The 27,260-nt window shown below is 44.5% G+C and overlaps 1 protein-coding gene across 1 annotated transcript in view; it reads left to right on the top strand.

Annotated features, from left to right (window-relative positions):
* CFI (complement factor I) overlaps positions 1–27,260 on the top strand; it is a gene marked incomplete at its 5' end in the record, with an annotated part of 98,540 nt that overhangs the window by 14,660 nt on the left and 56,620 nt on the right. Inside the window, 3 exon segments of the mRNA XM_030190814.1 lie at positions 522–697; positions 12,955–13,065; positions 18,294–18,401. Coding sequence (XP_030046674.1) covers positions 522–697; positions 12,955–13,065; positions 18,294–18,401 — 395 coding nt within the window.

Here is a 27,260-nt window from a genome sequence, read left to right as displayed (position 1 = left end):
TTGAACGCAATATTCATAAATGAAATGGTTCTGTAGGTCCACAAATTTGCCTCGCCAATTCATGGGGGGGGGGGGGGGGAAGGTCTCCATGGATGCCTAAAAAAATGGCTCCTGAACAGGGCCTTTGGGAAGGGTTGTCATCTGGCCATGGGCCACATTAAGGTACAATCACAACAAGGATCTATACAGAGGCAAAAATTCAAATGCTGCACGTTGGCATGTAAATGGCACTGTTCTATAACATTCCCATGTAATTGTGGGAGATGCCCATGCCCCACTCACGTGAACACCCCCTTGCATTTACGCACTATGTAAGTTGCATGCTAAGATTGTAGAATACTGTTTAGCACCGAACCAGCACTAACATGTGAATCTCTAACAATCATGCATGCAAGTGCTACGCATTTAGGCGCTCACATTTATAGAATGAGGGGAAATGCATCTAGTTCTAAAATTAACTCCTCCTTGTGGTCAATTTTCATTGGTATGATAATGCTATTTCCTTCTTTCTATATTGGCAGAGGTGCTCATCCATCTTTTGCAACGCAAAAATTCAATATACCACAATCTGACCTGGAGGGATCTGAGTGTCTGCAAGTAACTTGCCGAGGATTGGAAACCAGCCTTGCTGAATGCGGCTTTACTAAAGGGTCATATAGTGAACCAGCTGGAATTAGATGCTATACAGAATCTACAGGTTGGTGAACTCTTTGATTTCCCCAGTATTAAATATTACTTACACTTGATAAAGGTTTACTTCCACAAATCATGATTTGTGGTTCAACAAGGAATATTTTCTACACCAAAAAGTGAAATATTAACCATAACCAATAATATTACTACTTACTACTACTACTACTATTTGACATTTCTAAAGTGCTACTAGGGTTACGCAGCGCTGTACAATTTAACATAGAAGGACAGTCCCTGCTCAAAGAGCTTACAATCTTATTTCTAGAGTGCCATTAGTAGCTATAGAAATGTACAGAACAATTAAAATCTTTGAAATTAGAGGTGAGGGGGGATGCAGTTTGATTGTCTTTCGGATCAGGACTGCTACCCCTCTACCTTGCTTTCATTGTCTTGGTGCAGGATAGTGAATCCTGTGAGACATAGTTCAGCCCATGGTACTCCTCCGCTTTCATCCAGCCACGTCTCAGTTATTCCCAAAATGTCTAGATGGTATTCACAGATGACATCATGGATCATAGGAAATTTTTTATTGGCTGATCTGGCATTTACTAGGCCCAAGTTTCCAAGTACTGGTCTGTTAGTTGTGGTTGTAGTTGTAGCTTTAGGGGTTGCTTGATGGTGGTAGGCAGGTATTCATGTGGGTATAGCTAGATAAGTGTTTTGCCTCTTGAGTTTGTGACCTCTAGGCGGATGGGGGAGTCTATTGTTTCTTCTTCTCCAGATTACTAGGATGTATGTTGATCCTTGATTTACTAGGCCAAAGCACTTTCTTGTTTAAAGTAGGTAAGATTACAGAGCTCCCTAGCTATTCAGTATAACAGAAAGCCAGTTTATCTTTGGCAACAGTGGAGTGTTAATTACACAGAAGTGCTTGATGAGGGCAGAGCTGCCAAGGGGTCCCAATTTTTGAGAGGGAGGTTTTAGTACACGCCCACAGCCCTTCCCCACTTTGCATTAGCTCCACCCACTCTACATAGCTTGGCCCCCCTGGCACACCTCAAATCCACAGCCATTTCAGAAAATATTTTATTTAATAGCCTAATACCCCTTTCAATTAGCTTTCAGAGGCCAAAACCTCCTGCCTCAGGTCAATATAATGCTGTTACGGTATCCTCTCCTGACCTGAGGAAGGAAGTGTTGGTCTCTGAAAGCTAATCAAAAATGTTTTAAAATCAGTGAAGGTATCACCTTATTTTCTATTTTGTGTTTTATTTGCATTTATTAAACTTTATTAACACAGCTACCATATTACTTTATCCTAAATTAAAAATACAATTTTCTTTACCTTTGTTGTATGGCCATTTGCTTTTTCTAATTGTGTTGCTCCCAGTCTCTTGATTCTGCTTTCCTTCATCTTCTCAACTCTTTTGCCAGGGTTTCCTGTCCATTTGTCATTTTTCTCTCCTTTTTCTTTGTTTTATTGATAGTTTTCTGCCTCTCTCTCTGTACAGATTTAATTCATTCTTACTATCCATTCTTTAATTTCCTTCTTTTTACTTCATCTACCTATGGCTTTTCATCTTTTCCTCACCCTTGTTCTCCCTGTGTCCCTTCCTCTTATTCTCCAGTCTTTCACTACTCCCCTTTTCCATCCAGCAGCTCTCTTCTTTCTCTCCCCATCCTTCCAGTGTCTCCCCTCTTTCTTTCTTTCTTTCTTTCTTTCTTTCTTTCTTTCTTTCTTTCTTTCTGCATTCTTCCATCCAGCGTCTCCTCTTTTCTCCCTTCCCTTCCATCCAGCATCTTATTTTATTATTATTTTATTTGTAGCATTTGTATCCCACATTTTCCCAACAATTTGCAGGCTCAATGTGGCTTACATTTGCCGTAATGGCAAATGTAAGCCCTCTTTCTCCCCCCATCCTTCCACCCATCTACCCTCTCTCTCCCCTCCTTCTATCCAGTGTCTCTCTACCCTTTTCTGTTCAGTGTCCCTTCTCTCTCCACATCCTTCCAGTCTCTCCCCTTTCTCTCTGCATCCTTTCATCCATCTCCCCCTCTCTCTCTCTCTCTATCCTTCCATCCAGCATCTTTCTCTTCCCATCCTTCCATCCATTTTCCTTCTCTCTCCCCATCCTTCCATCCAACTACCCCCCTCTCCTGATCCTTCCATCCAGTGTCTCTCTCTCTCTCTCTCTCTCTCTCTCTCTACCCTTTTACATTCATCATTTCCCCCCTCTTTCTCCCCATCCTTCAATCTCTCTTATGTTTCTCTCCCTACCCTTCCTTCCAGTGTCTTCCCTCTTTCTAATCTCAGCCAGGATCCCCCCCTTTCTCCCCATCCTTATCTCTAGCAGCTTCTCTCTTTCTCCAGTCCTTCTTCATCTCCCCTCCTTCTCTCCCCACTCTCTCTATTTTACCTCCTGCCTCCTGCTCCTCCTTCCACCCGATCTTTGTTTCCTGGCCACTGCACTGCTGCTTCTCCTGTTGAGCAGCAGTGGCCGCAACAAAAAAAAACAAAACAAAGAGCTAACAAGCAAAACTTTACAAGCCCAACTTTACATTGTTTTCTACTGTTTTATAAAAATTCTATTAACTTTGTATTTCAAAGTACTATGTAAGCCGCATTGAGCCTGCATTATGTGGGAAAGCGCGGGGTACGAATATAATAATAATAATAGTAATAATTACCAACTTTTTCAAGATTGACCTTAAGACATTTTATTTCAAGATGCATTTAATTAGTGTCTATTTTTTTTATCCATTGTACTGCCTTTTCTGAATCACTAAAGGGATCCCTCTTGTTTGTCCCCTCCACACCTTTTTCTTTTTTCTAAAATATATGGAGTTCCTCCCTCCTTCCTTCACATTTCAATGTTTGTCTATGTACACACACTATACTTCTATTATATTTTTGATGAAATTGTAAACTACCTAGATGGCAGCTCGCGCAACTGACCGCAGCAGTAGCACAAGCTTTGGAACCACGATTAGAGCGCATATCGACTCAGATCGACAACTTTGATGCAAGGCTGGCGGAAACTTCGCGGCGGACCGGGGAACTGGAACACAGGGTTTCAGAGCTGGAAGACGAGCGCTCCCTGACGCAACAACAAATCCGCAAATTTGCGTTACAAGACGTATGAGGAGAGACTTGCTGACCTGAACATGTATACTCTGGAGGAAAGGAGAAACAGGGGTGATATGATACAGACGTTCAAATATTTGAAAGGTATTAATCCGCAAACGAACCTTGAAGATTGAAGGGGAGCAGACTCAAGAAAAATGTCAGGAAGTATTTTTTCACCGAGAGAGTAGTGGATGCTTGGAATGCCCTCCCACGGGAGGTGGTGGAAATGAAAATGGTAACGGAATTCAAACATGCGTGGGATAAACATAAAGGAATCCTGTTCAGAAGGAGCTTAGCCGAGATTGGGTGGCAAAGCCTGTGGCGGGAGGCGGGGGTGGTGCTGGGCAGACTTATACGGTCTGTGCCAGAACCGGTGGTGGGAGGCGGGGCTGGTGGTTGGGAGGCGGGGATAGTGCTGAGCAGACTTATACGTTCTGTGCCCTGAAAAGGACAGGTACAAATCAAGGTAAGGTATACACAAAAAGTAGCACATATGAGTTTATCTTGTTGGGCAGACTGGATGGACCGTGCAGGTCTTTTTCTGCCGTCATCTACTATGTTACTATGTATGTACCCCCAATTGGTGGATTAGTAAATCCTAATAAACTTGGAAACTTACACCTCTCCCCACCAGAAGAGAGGTAAACCTGTAAATCTCCACCTGATAGTCTCTCTTCCCTGCTTTTCTTAAGGAAATGATGGCTGCCCTTCCCATTAAGTTGGAGATGAAGGACAAACCCAGAGCTAAGATATTTGAGGTTCTGGAGTATGACTCTCCTAGTGAGGCTGTGACTATCCCTCTTCACATGATCTTGCATGATGTTCTGATGAAGAATTGGGAGTCCCCTTTGTCTGTCTCAGTACTCCCCAAAAAGACTGGCACCATGTAATGGATTCAGAGTGTACCTGGTTTTGATAGTAGACAATTGCCTCATCATTTCTCGGTAGTTGAATCTGCGCTCAAATGAGCCAGAAGTTCAAGGGACTTTGCTTTGGCACCCCCAGGCAGAGCAGCTTGGAGTCAGGACTCTTTTGGGTGTAAAATGTACCAGACCTCAAAGCTCATCTCTTGCATTTAATCATACCAGCTCTACATGAGCTTCTACTTGCAGTCCTTGGTTTGCAGTATGATTGATTTGGCAGACACTCCCCTCCGGAGCAGGCTGAGTCCCTTCGCCAGATGGCCCAGGGGAAAGGCTCATTTGACACTTGTAATAAAGCATCCAGGATCTCTGCACAAGTATAGCGATGCACAAATTTTTATGGCTGTGTGTACTCAGACGGACGACCTCACCTGGTAACGGGAGAGGGAGCATCCCACAATGGTCCTTCCTGATCAGATTGGCACCTGGCACGAAGGGGACGCACCAGAGGAGCTCCCTGCTGGAGGCCAAGGCCCGGGTTGAGTAAGGACGGCGCTCCTGACCTGAGCGGGTCGCGACCTGAGCCAGTGCTGGATGACCACCCCTGGTGCAGGCGACGGCTGCTGCTAGCCGCGGGAACTGAGAGAGAGAGCGGCGGCAGCCCCACACGTGAAATCCGCCGGCGGCCTCAGCTTGGCTACCCTCCCGGGCTCAGACGCCACAGGACATGACCTGAGCCAGTGCTGGGCGGCCACCCCCAGCGCGGACAGTCGCAGGGATCGAAGGAGAGAGCGGCGGCAGCTCCGCACACAGAGTTCGGTGGCGACCTCAGCTTGGCCATCCTCCCGCTCCCAGATGCCCAGACACACTGCATCCCCCCAGCGAAACCATTGCTACAGCTCTCAGAGTCACAGAGACTGCGCCCTGGAGCAACACCTCTAAACCACCTGACTGTGAGTAAATTATCTGTATTTATTTAAAAAAAACAAAAAAACAAAGATCCAAGTACAACCACTTACAACAACCAAAACAAAGAAAAAACACCAACATGCGGACAACCCCAACAGAAGGGAAAGAAACCCTACAACAAACCCACAATAACAAAGATATGACAACTAAGAAAAATCCACATAACACCAAACATAGACGACCCACACCAAAAAATACAACTGGGCTACATCAACGTCAGATCTGTAGTAAACAAAACAACAATCGTAACAGACTGGATCACGTCAGAAAACCTTGATCTACTTTTTATCACTGAAACCTGGATCCGTGATCAAAAGGAACCCATAATCCTAGATCTCTGCCCCCCAGGATACAAAATCACTCACTGGACCAGAAAGGAAAAGAGAGGCGGAGGCATAGCATTAATCTATCGATCACAGTTTACCATTGAAACCACTTCTGAGTCCATAACACCCTAACTTGAAATTGCCTCAATCAGAATCCACAACAAACCCCTGCTTGATCACCTGAATTGTGTCTTGTTTTATAGACGACCAGGTAATTGGAACGATAGCCAGACAATCTTCACAGACTTCATTTCGAACACGTGCGCAACCAACGCCAATATACTAATACTAGAAGACCCAAACTCTACAAACGCATGAGAATGTAAGGAATTCCTCCACTCATGGGAACTTAGATGGCCACAAATGCAAGCAACCCATGTCAAAGGGCATACACTCGACCTCATCTCACATAAACTGTCAACAGACCAGAACCTAATAATAACAGATATCAAATGGACAGAAACACCATGGACCGATCACTACAAACTAAACCTATCCCTAAAATGGAGGAAGAAGCGCTCAAACCGTACACAAGAACACACAACCTACAGCACCAGAGGCCAAATAGACCCGAAAACATTCTGGCTACAGATATACAATAACAAATAGCTCAAATGGACTCCACACACTACCTCACAGAATGGGATAAAAGATGCAGAAGCATACTAGACGAAATAGCACCCTTACGAACAAGAACCTCACATAGGCATAACACTATACTATGGTTCAACGATGAACTGAAAACATTTTTCCAATAAGGTGGCAGAAAACATGTCTCAAATGTGGTAGAGCTTTATTCTAACAGATTCAAACAACACAAAGCTTGACGTGAATCATGTTTCACTATCAATGGACTGCGTCAGGGGCCAACTAAAAAATACACATAATACACATTAAATGTACAGAAAAACAAAATTGAATACTTTTAAAAAACATCTCTTAAGTTACTCACAGTGGACGCCTTGTACATCTGCAGGACAAATTCCAGTGAAAAACCCCCTTCAGATCCTGCCTGCAGGAGAGGAAAAACTCCCTGCCAGCTGCTGTACTGAAAGAAGCGGCAGAGAATCAGACCGATCTGCTGTCATAGCCGGAGAAGACAAAATGGCATTTTCCCACCAAAACCGGTGCCACCAACTTGTCCTTCCCAACACCCGAATCCCTCCCCGGTATGACAGTGTCCCACTGGTTATCCTCCTTCCACCAGGTCTCAGAGATGCCTATTATATATAATTTTTCATTTAGTGCAATATAATCTAACTCTCCCATCTTATTTCTTAGGCTCCTGGCATTCACATATAGACATTTCAAACTATGTTTGTTGTTCCTAATTACATTATGCTCAGCACTTGACAGTATTAATTTGCAATCTTTTGTCTGATTTTTATTTTTATTTAAGGACACCTGATCTATTATGGTCTCTTTTGCAACCTCACTATCAGGATACCCTATCTTCCCTGTTTTGGAGATATCTTTGAAAGATACCTTATCCCAAACCATGCACTTTTGAGCGATTAGCAGTTACTTCATCTCGCAGGGTCAGTGAGCTTCAGGCCCTAATAGTGGATCAACCTTACACAAAGTTTCATCACAACAGAGTAGTTCTCTGCACACACCCTAAATTCCTTTCTAAGGTGGTGTCAGAGTTCCATCTGAATCAGTCAATCATCCTTCCAACATTCTTTCCAAAATGTCATGCCCATCCTGGTGAAAGTGCACTGCATACTTTGGACTGCAAGCGAGCATTGACCTTTTACCTGGAGCGGACTAGGCCCTACGGACAGTGCACCCTGCTTTTTGTTTCTTTTGATTCAAACAGGATGGGTTTGCCATTGATAAATGCACAATTTCCAATTGAGATTGCATATCTTTTACTTATGCCCAGGCTGGACTGACTTTGGAAGGTCATGTCAAGGCTCAAAATGTAGACCCATGGCGGCATTGGTACCCAATTTTAGGTCAGCCTCCGCTGAATAGATTTGCAAGGCTGCAGTGTGGTCTTTCCACACATTCACATCCCACTATTGCCTTGAGCATGATACCCAATGTAACAGTCAGTTTGGGCAGACAGTCTTTCAGAATTTGGGGCCTAGAATCCAACTCCATCCTCCTAGGCCTGTTTTATTCTGTTCCAGGCTGCACCTCTGTAACAGTATATATATGTTTTCAGGTTGACATCTTTGGACTTACCATTGCAAGTTCCAATTGTCCTAATGTTGTTTTTGGTGAGCCTGGTAGCTAGGGATTCCCACATGTGAGAATAACCTGACCTGCATGACCTCGAAGAAAACAAAGTTACTTACCTGTAGAAGGCATTCTCCGAAGACAGCAAGCCAATTATTCTCACATACGCTCCAGCCTCTCCTTGGAGTTGTCTCTTTGTAGCTATGTTATTGTGCTAATGGTCCCTCACTCAAGAGTCGGGCGGGAAGGCACCCGCACATGCGTGGTGGGAGCGCTGCCTTGAGCTCTTAAAGAAATATTATGCTGGGCAACTTTCTGCACTAGGCTCCGTGGATGACCTCACCCACATGTGAGAATAATTGGTCTGCTGTCCTCAGAAAATATCTGCTACAGGTATTGCTTTACGCCTGCTTTACACCAGCTATATGGCTGGTATAACTATGGGCAGTGCTTTTTTTGTAGAAAAAAAGGTGCCGGTACTCATTAGGGGCGGGGTCACCACATATGGCTCCACCCCTATGATAACCACACCCACATTAGCCACACCCCTTATACCAGCCATGGCGCATATAAACATACATCATTGAAAATATTATACTAGTATAGGAGAAAAAAAATAACGTGATTTTTTTCATTATAAATAATTTCTGTAAGCTGTTACAGCTCCAGCATACCCAGTGCAAAATAAGGCAGCAGATGTAAATTCTCAAATTAGACATATTTCAAACACTAAATGAAAATAAAATGATTTTTTCTACCTTTGTTGTCTGGAGACTTTGTTTTTCTATCCATATTGGTCTCAGTCTCTGATTCTGCTGCTATCTGTTCCCTTAACTCCGCTTGCAGGGCTTCCTTTCCATTTATTTCTTTGCTTTCCTTCTTTCTTATTCATTTCTTGTCATACATCCATAAGTAAAAGCTGGGTCCTCCTCCATGGAATTGACTGGAGGACGTATAACGTGGATCCTATTTTCTCCATCCATGTGCAGTTTTTCTCCTCTCTTCCCTTTCCCTCATCTCCATCCATGTGCATCTTCTTCTTTTTTCTTTCCTCCCCTTCATCCATGTCTAGCACTTCTCCTCTCTCCTCCCCTCCATCCATGTCCAGCATTTCTCCTCTCTTCCCTCCCCTGTATCCATATAAAGCAATAATTCTCTCTCCCCTCTCCTCCATCGAAGTTCAGCATGTCTCCTATCTCCCCGCCAACCCCTCCATCCATCCATGCCCAGCAATTCTCCTCTATCTCCTGCTCCCCTCTCCATCCATTTCCAGCATTTCTCCTCTTCCCTGCCCTCCCATCCATGTGCATCTCCTTCCTCTCTTCCCTCCCCTCCATCCATGTCCAGCGATTCTTCTCTGCCCCCTGTCCTCCCCTGCCATCTATGTCCAGCGATTCCTCTCTGCCCCATCCTCCCCTGCCATGTCCAGCGATTCTTCTCTGCCCCCTGTCCTCCCCTGCCATCCATGTCAGCGATTCTTCTGTACCCCATGTCCTCCCCTGCCATCCATGACCAGCGATTCTCCTCTCTCCCCTCCCCTCCCATCCATGTCCAGCAATTCTCTCTTCCCTGCCCTCCCCTCCCATCCATCCAGTGATTCTCCTCTCTCCCCTGCCCTCCCCTCCCCTCCATGTCCAGCAATTCTCTCTTCCCTGCCCTCCCCTCCCATCCATGTCCAGCAATTCTTCTCTCTTCCATGCCCTCCCATCAATGTCCAGCAATTCTCTCTTCCCTGCCCTCCCCTCCCCTCCACGTCCAGCGATTCTCCTCTCTCCCCTGCCCTCCCCTCCCATTGATGTCCAGCGATTATCCTCTCTCCCTTGCCCTCCCCTCTCCCATGTCCAGCGATTCTCCTCTCTCCCCTGCCCTCCCCTCTCCCATGTCCCACTTCCACTCCACTCTCTACCGAAGTCGCAGCGGCAAACTGGCGGGCAGCGGTAGTAAAAGCAGCAAGCAGGAAAGCTTGACTCCGTCCTTCGCTTTCCTGCCCTTTCAGCGTCCTGCCGGCCTCGCAGAAAGGAAATGACATCATAGAAAGGCGGGATGCAGAGAGGGCAGGGAAGCGAAGGACAGAGTTGAGCCTGCCTGCTTGCTGCTTTTACTATCGCCGCCCACCAGTTCACCACTGCAACTTTGGCACATACTTGCAGGGGGCAGAACGGAATGTCGGGGAGCTGCTGGACCTCTGAAAAAAGTTGCCAGTATGCCGTACCGGCGCATACCGGCACAAAAAAAGCACTGACTATGGGTACCTGAATGTTAGGCATGCCAGTACCAGATTAAACGAGTCCTATATAATAATTCTCACCTCCAATGTTCTAATGTGCCTGGTACCTTGGCAGTTTAGAATGCACTGATGTCAGTGATGTCACTGACAGCTGATTCCAAGGCAAGGGGAGGAGTAGGGAAACACGTTGAGCGTGTTTCCCTACTCCTCCCCCGCCTACCAATCAGCTCTCAGTGCCCCCCCTCCGCGCAACACCCAAGCCCCTCTGCCCCGGCGCAGCACCCAAGCCCCTACCCCCCCCCCCTCGACGCATCACCCAAGACCCTCCCCCCTGGCGCATCACCAAAGCCCCTACCCCCCCTCTCGGGCACATCAACTCCCTCGCCACCCGCAGCCGCCAATACTAACGCTGTCCGGCCGCTGCTGCTTCTCCTGTGGAGCAGCAGCGGCCGGTACAAAAATAAAAAAGCCAAAAAAAGATTTTTAACCAGAAACGCAGCTCCGTAGACAGCCATCTGGCATTGGCTGTCGTCACTGCAGCCGCTCCTCCTCTTTTGGCTTTTTTCTTTTTGTACTGGCTGCTGCTGCTCAACAGGAGACGCAGCAGCGGCTGCACAGCGTTAGTATTGGCGGCTGCGGGTGGCGAGGGGGTTGATGTGCCCGAGGGGGGGTAGGGGCTTGGGTGATGCGCTGGGGGGGTAGGGGTTTCAGTGATGCGCCGAGGGGAGAGGGGAGGGTCGCTGGACATGGGTGGCTGGAGAGGGACAGGGGAAGGGGAGGGTCGCTGGACATGGGTGGCTGGAGAGGGGCAGGGGGAGGGGAGGGTCGCTGGACATGGGTGGCTGCAGGGGGAGAGGAGGGTCGCTGGACATGGATGGCTGCAGGGGGGGGGGCAGGGAAGAGGGAGGTGGGGAGGGGGTCCTGAGACCAGATGGGTGGCTGCAGGGGAGACAGAAGGGATGCTGCAGGGGGGCAGGGGGAGAGGAGGGTCACTGGACATGGGTGGCTTCAGGGGGGGCAGGGGAGAGAGGTGGGTCGCTGGACATGGGTGGCTACAGGGGAGCAAGGGGAAAGGAGAGGAGGGTCATTGGACTTGGGTGGCTGCAGGAGAGGAGGGTCGCTGGACATGGGTAGCTGCAGGGGGAGAGGAGGGTTGCTGGACATGGGTGGCTGCAGGGGGGGCAGGGGGAGAGGAGAGTTGCTGGACATGGGTGGCTGCAGGGGGAGCAGGGGAGAGAGGAGGGCCGCTGCACATGCATGGCTGCAGGGGCAGAGGAGGGTTGGTGGGGAGGAGGTCCTGAGACCAGATGGGTGGCTGCAGGGGGGGCAGGGGAGACAGGAAGGATGCTGCAGGGGGGGGATTACCTTGCTAGCGCCTGTTTCATTGTCTACCGAAACGGGCCTTTTATACTAGTATTCTATAATGAAACTTGGGCACCTAAGTTATAGAATAGGCTCCTACCACAAGGCATTGGGGGACCTGTACAGAGGCACTCAGTTATAGAATTATTTCCCATGTGACTGGTTAAACATCACTTTGTGAGTGATAAAGAGGGGAATCAAAGGTATCTAGGTTCAGAGATTTGGGGTCTAACTTATCTCAACATGGGTCACTCCAGCAACAGCCTAAAAAAAACTTTAGAAAAACAAAAGGGTCGATATTCTGTCCACTTAAATCACACTGAGCAGGCCAGCTGCCAATATTCAGCTGCACTTTACCCGGCAGTGCCTCTGAATAGCAGCACTGACTGCTCAGTCCAAAACCAGGCAGTGCAGGAACGGAATTGAGGAAAAGATGGCACTTATGCAAGCACAGGCCATAATCAGTGCCAGTGCCCATATAGCTAAGCAGTCAGATAAGACTGCACAAAAGGCTGTTCTATCTTTGGCTGCCTAACCATGCGGCACCAACACTGCATATTGGCCAATACCCATATAACTTCAGGGTTGCCTTCTGACACTCCGATCCCCCAGACACCCCCTACCTCATTCTGTACTCTTTTGGTCTGATCAACTCCTCTTCTCCTTCCCCCTGATCCATTCTGCCACTCCTGGGACTTAACCTGGAGGGTGATCCCTGGTAGTTTCATGGGATGGAGCAGGAGTGATTCCTTCTACTCCTGCCCTGTCTAGCTCTGAGTTCAAAATAGTGGGCTGAACCCTAGTGGTACTCTAATGGTACTACTGCTAGAGGGGTCAGCCTTCCATATAAGGGCATATAAGTGTCTTATGTTGGTCCCTACTAGCTAGCTCCTGGTGGTTAAGTCTGGATATTCAGTGCCGGAGCATGGACATGGCCCCGCATTGAATATCCGGGTCTAATTTAGCCAGCTGCCATCAGGACTTTAAAAAATGCTGCCCACAACCGACTAAATATTGACTGGAAAGAAAACAGGGGAGGAGGTCAACTGTTTGTTTGTTTGTTTGTTTGTTTGTTTGTTTGTTTTTTTAAGATTAGGGACAAAAAGTATCCATATTAACAATGTTGTTTTGTAGTGACTTAAAGTCTCTTGTTATTTCTATCAAAGTTCTGGACTTTCACAAAAAAATCTGCAGTAGAATCTCTTTGTCCTGTGTTCCCATATGTCCAACGAAAGATTATATGTTTTGTTTCTCATTTGGCAGTTTGTGAAGACCACAAATTCAGCTGTGTAAATGGGAAATGCCTCGAGCCAGAGAGCGTCTGTAATGGCATTAATGACTGTGGCGACCAAAGTGATGAACTATGCTGTACAGGTAGTTTACATTTTTCAAAAACTTTAGTTCAGCTATGTGTCTGGCCCAGTGGTTCAGTGGTAGTACTGCATATTGCTGTGTGGAAGACTACAGGTTTGATTCCTGGGCATAGCTTCTCCTAGGGCTAACTGGGGTTGCTATAGAAGCAGCTTTCACAGCTAAGGAAGAGGGGCCCACTGTCATTCACTAATAATTTCCACTGGATGGACTAAATGTAACCAAAGGTAAAATAAATATATATTTTACCTCTGGAGGGGGTCCAGGAATCTGGAGAGGTTCCCAGGGTATGTTGTGTGTGGGTGCCGTAATTTTTGCGGCTGGTATGACTGTGGATTTCTGCGGATATTCCGGGCCAGTTTGGTGTTCAGAGAGCCTGGGAAAGTCTGTTTGGGACAGCCTCAGGTTCAGAGAAGCTCCGAGGCCTGTTGAGCAGCATTACTGCACATACACGGTGATGATGTCACAGACAGCGCATGCAAGGAGGTGCAGAAGAGCCAGTAAAATGCCTGGGAAGGTCCATAAAAGGTTTTGGGGCCCATGGGTGCTTAAATTATAAAAATAGTGTCACAGGATAGAATATTGGTGTTTTAGAAGGTTCTGAAAAAAATTGAGAAAATCCTGAATACAAGCGGTTTGATGTGAATTTGATACTTAGAATTTCAAATTTAGCAACTGGTGCTATAAAATTGCAGTACATGTGAATAAAGAATTGCATTAATTTTGTGTGACCTTATTTTGGGGAGTTTGGCAAACTCTTTCTGGGTGAGAACCTAAAACAATCCAGAAAAGAAAAAAAAGAGTTTCCAGAAGAGAATACTCAGAATAAACATGGAGCAGATGTAGAAGCAACTTGATGAGCTAAAAAATACTGTAGAAGGTTGAAATAGAGATCCTCAGTCTCAGCTAGTTACTACCGTGGTGATACAGAAAGAAAAAGAAGATTCCAGATTTCTTTGGCTTTCCTAGCTGTCCAGAACATATTCCTGAAGAGGAATGGATGGAAAGAGCCAGATCAGCTTTTCAGATTTTGAAAGTTCCTCCTGAAGATCAACTAGAAGTAATTAAAGACAATATCAAAGCACAAAGTCAAATATTCAGCCCTGATATTGGGTTGCACTATGGAAGATGCATTTGTTATACTTACAAGTGTCATGGGGACAAGGTGCCACTGGGAATAAGAATCAAAGAATTCTATCAGTGCACTCAGAAAAAATGGCGAGACCATTAGAGAGTATGCCTACATACTGCAAGAAAAATTGACCATGGTAATGAAGAAATCCAGAAGAAGCATTAAAAGAGCAATTTCTACTCAGTTTTAGAGACACAATTATTCAAAAAGAAATGACAAGGATAGTGGATGAAAATCCAAGATTGCCTTTTCCAGACTTACTAAAAGAAGCCATTCAGTGGTCAGAGGAAGAAAAAGTTATTTATCGTCTAGAAGAAGCACCTATAAGAATTTTACAGTGTAACAGAAATGATTTGGCAGAAGGAGGTAATACTTCTCATGATACAGAAGTCTTTATTTCTTAAAGCCAAAATGAAATGTATGAAAAACTGAAATGAGATTAAACTAGAGGGGATTACCCCTGAAGAAGAGAAGGAAATAGAAGCCTTGAAACAGGAAGATGGGAGAAATGAAAGAGGAGATGTGGTATGTTTCAGATGTGGAGAACCAGATTATATTGCATGCAATTGTGATAGTGAAAAGAGACCAAGACAATACACAGAATATCAAGAGAAGATCATAATGTGGATAATGAGAGACCCAGTACAAGTTCAGCTGTTATTGCTGCTCGAAAGGGGGTTTGCCTGTTGAAAAACCTGTCACTAGGGAATGAGAAATAACTCATACACAAGTGAGAACATAAACCAGTAAACATGAAATTCCCAATAAAGAATGGGAGAAATTAAGAGAGAAAGCTAATTGGAGGGGTAGAGACCTGATGTATAGTAGATATGGGGTCTGATGTTTCCAGTATTCTGGCTAGCCAGTACTATAAGCACTTTGCACAACCTGAGAATTTACAAGAAGCTAAGTGGGTCAAACTGACTGTAGCCCATGGTACCGACCGATCTTCCAGTGTTAGGATGCATAGAGGTGGATGTTCAGTGCCTTGGACAAATAGTGCCTCCTAGATGTATTTTAATTGTAAAAGATAATCATCAATGAAAATCCAGTCGAGAAGAAGTAGTTCCAGGTATTGTTGAGATAAATGTCCTACAGGATTTGGAAGGTCTTATTAAAGACTTGTCAAAATTGTCAACAGAATCAAATAAAACTGGAATCAAACGTATTTTATTGGATATTCAACAGAAGAAAAAGTTTGAAGATCATGACCCAAACAAGAGATTAGGGTTTGTACAAACCACTGGAACCCAAAGTACGATTATTCCACCTTTGTCTGAGAAGATAATAGAAGGTAAGTGTCATAGTATGGAGGCTAGGTGAGCTTGTGCAATGATGATTAAGTCTTCCCAACAACTCTCTCTTCCAAGAATAACTGTTAGTAGCTAATTCATTAGTAACTCCAGAAAATGGGAATGTGTCAATCAGAGTTATGGATGTCAGTGACAAAGAACTTGTGTTACCTCCTACGTAAAACTGGCTGAAATTTTAAACCTTGAAGAAATCATGAGTCCAGATTTAACAGATAATTTAATCATGCCACAGTTAAACCCAGAAATAAAGGGCATTTGTGAAGTTTTAAATGATGAAACTGATGTTTGGTATGTTATTCAATATGAAACAAAACCTAATCAGTATGTAATCTCTTCTGGTGCAGAATGTGAGATAACTGAGATTAAACAAAACAAAATCAGATAGTGACGCTAGATATTCACAAAGAAGGACTACAGGAAAACTTTCACTGTTCTTAATGGAAAATTAGATTTCAGCTTATATGTTTCTGTGTTATTAGTCCAGTAAAAATGTGCAAGAGTTAATAGTGAGGGACGTATGAATCAGAATGAAAATTGGTATGAGTTCCTATATTTGTGTAGCGATGCTCACTAATCTAAGTCGGCTATATTATGATGGATGATTGCTCTGCCCCCATATTCATGGATTCAAATTACTAAATCAATTCCAGTTCCAATATATGTATTATTTTATAGTATGATATAGGGAAATTCAAGAATCTCCAGTTGAACTTCCTAATGCTATTTTCAAGCTGTTCATATTGTCAGTGCAATAGCATACAGTCTTGAATGATCTTATTTTGCACCTCGTGTGTCCTTCAAGCTCTTGTCAACATTATCCACTCTATCAGGCTTATTTTTGAAAGAGAAGGACGCCCATCTTTCGACACAAATCGCATGATGGGTGTCCTTCTCACAGGGTCGCCCAAATCGGTATAATGGAAAGCTGATTTTGGGCGTCCCCAACTGCTTTCCGTCACGGGGACAACCAAAGTTCCCAGGGGCGTGTCGGAGGCTTAGCAAGGGCAGGACTTGGATGTGCCTAACACATGGGCGTCCTCGACCCATAATGGAAAAAAAAAGGGCGTCCCTGATGAACCCTTGGACAACTTTACCTGGTTCTTTTTTCTTACAACCAAGCCACAAAAAGGTGCCCGAACTGACCAGATGACCACCGGAGGGAATCGGAGATGACCTCCCCTTACTCCCCCAGTGGTCACTAACCCCCTTCCCACCCTCAAAAAAAATTTTTTAAATATTTTTTGCCAGCCTCTATGCCAGCCTCAAATATCATACCCAGCTCCATGACAGCAGTATGCAGGTCCTGGAGCAGTTTTAGTGGGTGCACTTCAGGCAGGCAGACCCAGGCCCATCCCCCCCACCTGTTACACTTGTGGTGGTAAATGTGAGCCCTTCAAAACCCACCAGAAACCCACTGTATCCAAATGTAGGTGCCCCCCTTCACTTGTAAGGGCTATGGTAGTGGCGTACAGTTGTGGATAGTGGGTTTTGGGGGGCTCAGCACACAAGGTCAGGGAGCTATGTACCTGGGAGATTTTTCTGAAGTCCACTGCAGTGCCCCCTAAGGTGCCCAGTTGGTGTCCTGGCATGTCAGGGGGACCAGTGCACTACGAATGCTGGCTCCTCCCATGACCAAATGGCTTGCATTTGATCGTTTCTGAGATGGACGTCCTTGATTTCGATTATCGCCGAAAATCAGAAACGACCAAGTCTAGGGACGACCATCTCTAAGGACGACCAAATTTCAGGATTTGGGCATCCCTGACCATATTATCGAAACGAAAGATGGACGTCCATCTTGTTTCAAAAATATGGGTTTCCCCGCCCCTGGATGGGAATGTTTTACGAGGACGTCCTCATCAAAACTTGGACGTCCCTTTCGAAAATGCCCCTCTATATTGCCTCTGTAAAATATGTGCTTTTTTTGGACTTCTTACATAGGCATTCTGTTCTAAAATCAGGCCCAAGAAGACTGTAGTTCCAGGTCCTTTGAGCCCTTAGAACATGTCCCTTCAAGATGATATGCTACATGTGACATTAGATTTATGTATATTGTGGCCCCTAAGCTGTACCATTTAAGAGGCCCCCCATGATTAAGCTGAAAGTTAAGTTTAGGTTTAATAGTTTCCCATGCTAATGAGGCATGAGGCTCCCTGTAATGTGAGGCCCTAAGCTATAGCTTGTTTAGCTTATACGTAAATCTGGCCCTGTGAGTCAGGTCCCTCAGCTAGCAGTCATTTTATAAGTTTTTTTTCCCATATGTAAAGCTAATTTTACACACAGAAAAGGCCTTCTATAAAATTGTGTGATGATATATGTACATAAAAAATATACACACTGAAAGATCACACATACTTTTATAGACTATGCATTTGTTCCTAGTGGTATCACTTGGGCAGAGCAGAGGCAGAGTTGCAATACACTTGCGTATTTTATAAAATGCATGTGCAAAGTACAAAAATGAATGTACACTCTTTTTGGTGCGGGTACTAATTTATTCATTATTTGCAGGATAGTGATTTGATTCTGGGTCCCTATTATGTTGCCTTTATACAATAATAATAAAAAGGGCACCTTCATGGACATAGAACTAGGAAAGAGACTTATAAATATATTTCACATTTTACATTTGGTACTTGTATCCTCAAGAGTTCAGCAGAGTTTACAGAAGCAGAGATACCAATTTGAATGTGTAGGATTTTGGGTGGAACTGACATATTATATCTCCTTTGTGAGCCCATGTTGTTCCTTGATGTGCCGATGATGAAGCTCTGTTCTTGTTGCAGAATGCACCAATAGCTTCCATTGCTCTTCAGATGTCTGTATTCCAAACCAGTATCGCTGCAATGGAGAAATGGACTGTATTAATGGAGAGGATGAAGTGGGTTGTAGGGGTAAGTTCTATGTGTGAAATTGCTGGCTATGCTTCTGTCAAAAAAACAGCATTTTCAGTTACAATTCACAAAGAGAATATTAGCTCTATCTACCCTGCCTACCGCCACAAACACATGCAAATCTTTGCTTGTAAATTATAAAAGAAATAGAGCATTGGTGGACTACTGAGAATGAATCTAGAAATGTATTATACAAGAAGACACATACTTATATGTTGTCTTTATACAATATAAATTAGGAAGATAGTAGCAAAGCAATAAATATGTAGAGCAGCATTTTAGAAAGGATATATGAATCGGAATTGAGATGTCCAGGTCGGTACATTTTAAAGTTCTGCTGGTATTTTAGAGTAGGATCTGCTGATATACAGCCTGCTCTAAATTGAAAAATGGATATTTATGTACTGGATACATGTAGCAGGAGCATCCAGTTTAGAAACAAAGGGCCTGATATTCAACACAGTGGCGTAGCTAGGTGGGTCCATGGGGGCCTGGACCCCCCCCCCCCCCCGTCCCAAATTTCATCTGGGCCCCTGGTTTTGCTGGCGGGGGTCCCCAACCCCCATCAGTTGAAGCCATGTCCAGCGCCGGTCTCCAGCACCACCGCGTTTCCTGCCCTGCTCTCTCTTCTTCCTCAAGTCTTGTATGCTCCTCTAAGTGAGCATGCTCAGTTTCACTTAGAGGAGCGTACAGGACTTGAGGAGGAAGAGAAAGCAGGGCAGGGAACGCCGCAGCACCAGAGAACAGTGCTGAAGAAGGCTTCAGCTGGCGGAGGTTGGGGACCCCTGCCAGCCAACGTATTTGTTGCTGTGGAGTGTGGTAGGGCAGTAGGGGGAGCAGCGAGACGGTGGGGCTGCAGACTAAAATGTACCCCCCCCCCCCCCACTTCAGGCTCTGGCCCTCTTCCACCGCGAGGTCTGGCTACGCCCCTGATTCAACCCACAGCAGTCAGCAGTTTTTAAGTTGCTGAAAGCCACAGACTGAATTAAAACTGGATATTCAGTGTCGGGCTGGTATTCAATGCGGTCTGCAGAATTTAACTGGGCACCTGCCAGTATTCAGATTGGTTCCTGGTTAACTCGGCGGATAAAGTTAGAACAGCCTGAGTTATATCATAAAATACAGATGACTATTCTTATGTTTTTTCTTTATTGTTTTTGTTTGTGTTACGTAACATCATCAATACATAAAGATAGAACAGCCTTTTTGCTGTCCAAACTTCATCTGCTTAACTGGTTAGCTGACTGAATATCACCACTAACCGGTTAGTGCCGGCTCCGCCCCTGGACAGTGCTTAAATTCCGCTGAATACTGTGAGATGGTCAGCCCAGTGTGGTTTAAGTGGACAGGAGCTTCGCACCGATTTTCAGCACTAGACTCATAAATCTAGGCAAATGAATGGCAGGCCTAAATTTATAAGCATGGATTAAATCATGCTGGATGGCCAAGGAATGAATATTAAACACTTCTCAGTGTTGAGCCTTTCAAAGTCTAAAATGTTAGAGGGTCAAAATGGGTACATAAACCCACTACCTCCAGCTGTATACCACTACAATAGCCCTATGGGTGAAGGGGCACCTATATATGGGTACAGTGGGTTTCTGGTGGGTATAGTAGGGTTTTGGTGATTTTGAGAGGGGTCACAGTTTCCATCACAAGTGTGACAGGTAGAGGAAGATAGGGGCCTGGGTCCCCCATGGTGTACTGCACCAACTACTACATTACCCCAAGTGACCTGCATGCTGCTGTAATGGACCTGGCTATAACATCTGAGGCTATCATAAAGCCTGGTAAATAGTACTTTTATTCACATTTTTTGGGGGGGTGGGATTCCCTCCAGTGGTCATTTAGGGCACTTTTTGTGCCTTATTAGTTATAAAAACAGGCCTAGACCAAACCATTTAGATTTTTGCCCTGGACGTTTTCGTTTTGTTCCGTTATGGCTGTAAAATGTCCAATAGGCACGCCCAAAGCTCCCCCTGATCCTGCCTTCAAAACCTCCCCAACACACCCCTTTGTGATTTGGATGCATTGTAGATGAATTGCATAGATAGGCATTTGCAAAACAGGTTTTGAAAATACCACTTTGAGAAGAAATTCATCCAAATGGTGCTTTATGACACTTTTTGGATGTTTTTCTCTTTGGAAAATGAGCCCCTTATTCAATCTGTGAAAAGAATAATAAGCTAACTTATAACAGATACTTGCAAAGTATTCCAGTGTTTGGCTGCTTGATAAGAAACAAGCAGGAAAAAAATCATTTTAACCATGAACTTTTAAATGTTGGGAAAAATAGGCTGAGTATTACGAGTAGTAATTTGTGAACCCAGCACTTTAATCAAAGGAAACATATAGGGGTCCTTTTAGTAAGTTGCACTGAAAAAATGGCCTGTGGCAGTGTAGACATGTGTTTTGGGCACACACAGAATTATTTTTCAGCGCACCTACAAAAAATGCCTTTTTAAAATTTTTGCCGAAAATGAACGTGCGGCAAAATGAAAATTATTGCGCGTCCATTTTGGGTCTGAGACCTTACCGCAAGCCATTGACCTAGCAGTAAGGTCTCACACGGTAATCGGGTGGTAATGGTCTATGCGTGTCAAATGCCACTTGATGCGCGTAGCTGCCATGCACCAGAAAATAAAAAATACTTTTTGGGTGCACGTAGTGGACATGCGCCAAAATTGAAATTACCATGCGGTAACCAAGCAGTAACTCCAATTTGGCGCATGTTGGGTGCACGTAGGCGCCTACGCGGCTTAGTAAAAGGACCCCGTAGGCTGGAACATATCCCTGAACTATTTTATAAACAAAACAACATCGTTTAAAAATTATTCTGCCCTCTGTTGGTTACCAGTGAAGTTGGATATAATAGGAAGAAACACTGTCAAATTTCTTTAGCAAACAAATTAACAGAATCAGTGTTTTATATGGTTTGCAACTTTCTTAATATATTCTTATTACAACCTAAATGTATTATATTGCAGTAGTCTAACTTGGCCAATATTAATGCCTACACCACCAGCCTAAACTTTACTTGAGGCAAATATTTTCTAATTTGTATAAGATTATACATTATACATATAAGCCTGACTGCTGTGTTTTGGGCGGTCTGAAGTTTCTTTATGATTTGTTCTTTGCATCCCGCATAAATTCCACTGCAATAGTCTGCAATGATTGTATCAGGTAGCAATATATTTCCCTCGGGAAGAATGGTTTCACGCGTTTCAGTTTCCACATTGAGTGAAACATTTTCTTTGTGGTGGATTTCGCTTGGTTCTCTAGTGAGAGGTTTCAGTCGATTGTTACTCCGAGAATTTTCAGGCTGTCTGAGATAGGGAGGGTGTAACCTGGGATGTTGATGTTTGTGGGTTTGTATGTATTGTATTGGGATGAGATGATGAGACAATGTGTTTTTTCTGTGTTAAGTTTAGTTGGAGTCCATGATGTTTAAGCTGAGCTTGATTTCATTGGTGATTTCTGCCAGATCGTGTTTGTAGGGGATGTATATTGTGACATCATCAGTGTAGATGAATGGGTTGAGGCCTTGGATGGATAAGGCCTTGGCTAGGGGGTCATCATGAGGTTGAAAAGAATCGGTGATAATGGTGATCCTTGCAGTACTCCACAGGCTGGTTTCCAAGGTGATGATATGTTTGTGCTTGATTTCACTTGATATGTTCTGGTAGTAAGGAAACCCTTGATCCAGTTGAGAGTATTACCACCAATTCCGAAATAATCTAGGAGTCTTAGTAATATGTTAAGGTTAACCATGTTGAACGCACTGGACATGTCAAATTGAAGGAGGAGAATGCTTTTGCCTATTGATATTTCCTGCTTAAATTTAGTTAGGAGGGTAAGTAGTACTGTTTCGGTGCTGTGTAGGGGGCGAAATCCTGATTGTGAATCGTGTAGTATTCTGCTAGCGTGTAGTATTTGCAGCCCTTTTTATTTTGTTTTTTTCACTAGGTTGTTTACTGGTGTTTAGAGCCCGGTGTAATTACAGTGTTGCCTTTCCACGCATAAGGTTGTAGCTCGTCCTGGCCTTGGAATTAGTTCTGTTATGGTTTGGTAAGGTTATGAGTGTGTTTTTGCACAAGTTTGTGTATAGTGTTTTGCAGTGGAGAGATTGTGTGTTGGCCTTACTGAGGTGGCACCAAAACATCAGAAAGGGTGTAGAGCCTAAATCATGACACACTACCTCTTGAAGGATCTACATATGGTTGTTAATAAAAGGAGCTCATTGTGAACACTATCCACCCTAAAAGAGAATTGTGATATTATGATCCCTTGATTCATATTGTTGACGGTTTGCATTTTCCGTATGGGTGGTATATTGGTGTATTAGGCTCTGCCCAGTGTAATATTTATAGTACAGTAAGGTTCTGAGTGTGTTTTTGCACAAATTTATGCATAGTGTTTTGCAGTTGAGCGATTGTGTTTAGTATATGCTTTGAGCAACAACTTTATTCTTTGACATATGATACATATCTAATATCTAAATTTAATAAAATGTATTAATTGTGACTATTTTATTTTTACTTATTTTTTTTCTGTGTGTGTTGTCAGGCAATTATGGATGTAAGCTCCACCCCTGGCCCCACCTCTAACCACACCCCCTTTAGCCTCCCCAAACAGCATAGGGGATTTCTGAAACGACAGACAAAAACACTGGACAATATAAAGGGAAAGAGAGTCTCTGAATCTTTAGTTTTCTGAGGTAGACTGTGGCCCACAGAGTATGTCTCTTCATGAGACCCAAGTACTACTGCTTCAATGATGAGTCTGAAGAAGTATTTTGCTGTCCATTGGCTTACAAAAAATGCCTCCATCTTAATGACAAGCTCCAAAGGCTGGTTGTAGCTTGTTACACTGAGCTTGTTTATCTGTAAACAGGCAAGGCCACCTTCTTGCCGGACTACCATTTGCTATGACTTTACAGGGTTTGAAAGTTATTCATGCATCCATCGACTCCAGAAGGAGTTGGAAGGTTTTAAATTTCACTGGTATTTGTAAAGATCCTTTTTGTTAAACTCTAGAGGAAGAGTTGGAATTGGACCAGTCTTTTATGTCAAGAGCATAGCTAGTGTCAGGATTAATAATGACTCAGGTTCAGAGAATACTGAAACCAGAGGCTTTGCAATATAGACGGCTGAGACCTTCACAAGAAAGGTAGTTTGATATATGAGAAAAGGAGCTTACTTGATTGTGAAATAACCTCCAAGTGCATGAGATAGATACTAATGAGTGAAGCTGATTCAGCAAGACTGGGTGTAAATCTAAGACCTACCTCCTTAGAAGAGATTTGGAAAGCTGCAACATGGAGCCCTGTCCAGACATTTACCAGTCATATGTGTCTTGATACAGCCTCTAACAAAAAAGCAGACCAATTATAATAAAAGAGAAATGGTTTATTGTTCAATTACCTGACGTGGCAATGTTTCACCTACAGGCTACATCAGGGATAAAACTAAAACAAAGAATATAAAAGGTGGGAAAATGTGGGATGCAAATTCAATAAATAATTATATAAAAATCTTTTAATAATCATAATAAATACAATACAATATATACAATATAGCAAACAAAATCAAATACTAACAAATTAATAAATAAGTACAAAATACTTATACAAATAGGAAAGGCTATATTCAGTGTGAATACATGTGCATGAGAAGAATGAAAAAATTAAATATTTCTTATTAATTACATGTATCAAGGATCATATAGTTGTTCCATGCTGTCACGATTGTGGCCATGTTTCATGCACTCAGTCATTTCGCCACCTGGTGTTTAGACCTGGTGGCTGCAACGGACTGTCTGGTTACTGTTTCCTATGTTCCAGAAGTCATGCTGGTCCAGTCCAGATCTTCCAGCCTTCCAGATTGTCTTGGGACTTTTGGAACTTAGCAGCACCCTTACCTGATGAACTCCCTTGTTGGTTGCCTTTATGAACTACCTGGATACTTTCTACTTTGCCTTGGCAACAGAGGTCATCTGATGAGCTTCTCGTCGGTGAGAGTTGTTGCAGTGCTCTTTGTTCTCCTTTTGCCGTGGTGGACCTGCCCTGCTTGTGTTTCCTGGTTTACTTCTACGCAGTGTGTTTTTCTAGCAAAAAAGGTGCCGGTACTCAAATGCTAGGCCACCTTTCAGGAGTGGGGTGATCACTGAGGGACCCACCCCATAATAGCCAGGCCCCATGCAACCAGTCAGAGAATCTATGACAAGGCAGAATTGGTGTGTAGAGCCTGAGTTCTATCATTAAAACTTGGGGACCATGGGTCAATTTTAGCAGACAATGGAAAAGGTGCCGGTACTCACATAGGCAGTCGGTGGCCCAACTGTTTGGGGAGGCTAAAGGGGGCGGGGTTATGGGGTGGGGCCAGAGGCAGGGCTTACATCCATAATTGTCTGACAACAGTAAAAAATAAGTAAAAATAAGTCACAATTAATACCTTTTATTAAATTTAGATATCAAATATGTATCATATGTCAAAGAATAAAGTGGTTGCTCAAAGCATGTACTAACCACAATTGCTCAACTGCAAAACACTATGCACAAATTTGTGCAAAAACACACTCATAAACCTTACTGTACCATAACACTGGGCAGACCCTAATAAACCAATATACCACCCATACAGAAAATGCAGACCGTCAACAATATGAAACAAGGGATCATAATATCACAATTCTCATGTAGAGCCACAATACACCCTTTTAGGGTGGAAAGTGTTCACAATGAGCTCCTTTTATGAACGACTATATGTAGATCCTTCAAGAGGTAGTGTGTCATGATTTAGGCTCTAAAACCCTTTCTGATGATTTGGTGCCACCTCAGTAAGGCCAATACACAATCTCTCCACTGCAAAACACTATACACAAACTTGTGCAAAAACACACTCATATAGCCTTACCAAACCATAACAGTACTAATTCCAAGGACAGGACGAGCTAAACCTTATGCGTGGAAAGGCAGCACTGTAATTACACGGGGCTCTAAAACTCCAGTGCACAACCTAGTGAAACAAAAAAAAAAAAAACCAAAAAGGGCTGAAAATACTACACGCTAGCAGAATACTGCACCTTGATCACACATGAAAAATACATGACACAACAGATATGAAGGCAAAATACTGAACTGGAAAGTTACCTCAAGAAGTCAGACTCAGCATGCAGCAATACTAGAAAAATTGAAATTTACATGCAAAACATCACAGATGCACATTTCCAAAAGCTGACATATTCCAGTTAACAAATTCTGAATAAAATACTTTTTTCTACCTTTGTTGTCTGATCATTTAGTTTTTCTATTCGCTTTGGTCCCAGTGTCTTCTGTTTTATGCAGTGTCTTCTTTCCATTTGATATTTTTTCTCTCACCATGTCCACCATCCTCCTATGTCCTTATGCATCCTGTCTACCATCTGTAGCCATGTCCCTATCCAGCTCTTAAATTCAACAGTTTTCCCTCCATCCATATCCAGCATTTCTCCTCACTTCCCTCCATCCATGTGCATATACTTCCCTCCCCTCCATCCATGTCCAGCACCTTCCCTCTTTCTCTCCTACCATGCCATCCAGTGTTATCCCTCTTTCTCTCTCCATCCTTCCACCCATTATCCTCTCCCAATCCTTCCGTCCATTATCCTCTCCCAATCCTTCCGTCCATTGTCTTCCTCTATCTCCCCTTCCTTCTAGACAGTTCTCTCTTGACCCTTTTCCATTCAGCATGTCCTCTCTCACCCCATCCTTCCAGTGTCTTTCCTCTTTCTCTCCCTACCAGTTTCTTCCCTCCTTCCAGCATTTTTCCTCTTTCTCCCTCCTTTCATCCAGCCAGCATTTCTCAGTCTGACAGCTAGGGTCTCCCCCAGTTTCTCCCCAGCAGCTTCTCTCTCTCTCCTGCCCATGGCCCCTCTTTCTCTCCCCATCTCTTTCTGGCTCTCCCTTGCTTTTTTTTCCATGTCCCTGGCTCTGCCCTGCTTTTTTCCATGTCCCCTCTTTCTCTCCCTATTGCTCTCTGGCTCTCCACTGCACTGGCCATGTCCCCTGGCTCTCCTTCTCTCCCCTCCTACCGTTTCCAGCCAGTGGCCACGTTCTCTTCTCTCCCTCCGGCCCGGGCCTCTTTAGCTGACAGAAGAAAAAGAAGCGCGGGGCCGCAGCAGCGTTCAGACATGCGCTGTCGGCTCTGCCGGTCCTCTGCCCCCGGAACGGGAAATTGACGTCATGGGGCAGAGACCGGCAGAGCCGACAGCGCATGTCTGAACGCTGCTGCGGCCCCGCGCTTCTTTTTCTTCTTATGCTGGCTCTGAGAAGTGGCGGCAGCGGATCAGCTGCGTAGATGTCATTCCTGGCTGCCGCTGCTCAGTAGAAGCGGCAGCAGCAGAAGATTTGGTCAGGAGTCTCGGCAGGGCCGCGGGGAAGGTCAGAGCTGGGCTGGGGAGGCTTAGCCTCCCCAAGCCTCTTATACGGGGCGCCTATGGGTACTCAGTACCCCCTCAAAAAAAGCCCTGCTTCTACGGCTTGCTGCCTGCCCAAGACTTGGCTTGTTTCCTGGTTTACTTCTACTGCTTGCTGCCTGCCCTAGACGCGGCGTGTTTCCTGGTTTACTTCTACTGCTTGCTGCCTGCCCAAGACTCGACGTGTTTCCTGTTTTATTCTACTGCGTGCCTCCAGCCTAGACGCTGTTTGGTTTCCTGGAAGCCTTCTCTGTGCCCGGCCCTGCCTGTTTCTGTTTGCTCTGCTTCAGCTGCAGCTTCAATCCGGCTGCTGCAGTCCAGGTTGTATCTGACTGTCTGTGTTCTGCCTTGTCTCTTGTTTTGGGGTGATTCTCCTGCCACTGCCGCTCCTTGGCAGCAGCC

The sequence above is a fragment of the Microcaecilia unicolor genome, chromosome 2, assembly GCF_901765095.1.
Source record: "Microcaecilia unicolor chromosome 2, aMicUni1.1, whole genome shotgun sequence".
Classification (NCBI taxonomy): domain Eukaryota; kingdom Metazoa; phylum Chordata; class Amphibia; order Gymnophiona; family Siphonopidae; genus Microcaecilia; species Microcaecilia unicolor.
Note: the sequence above shows the minus strand (reverse complement) of the source record. Positions and strands in the feature narration are given on the sequence as shown.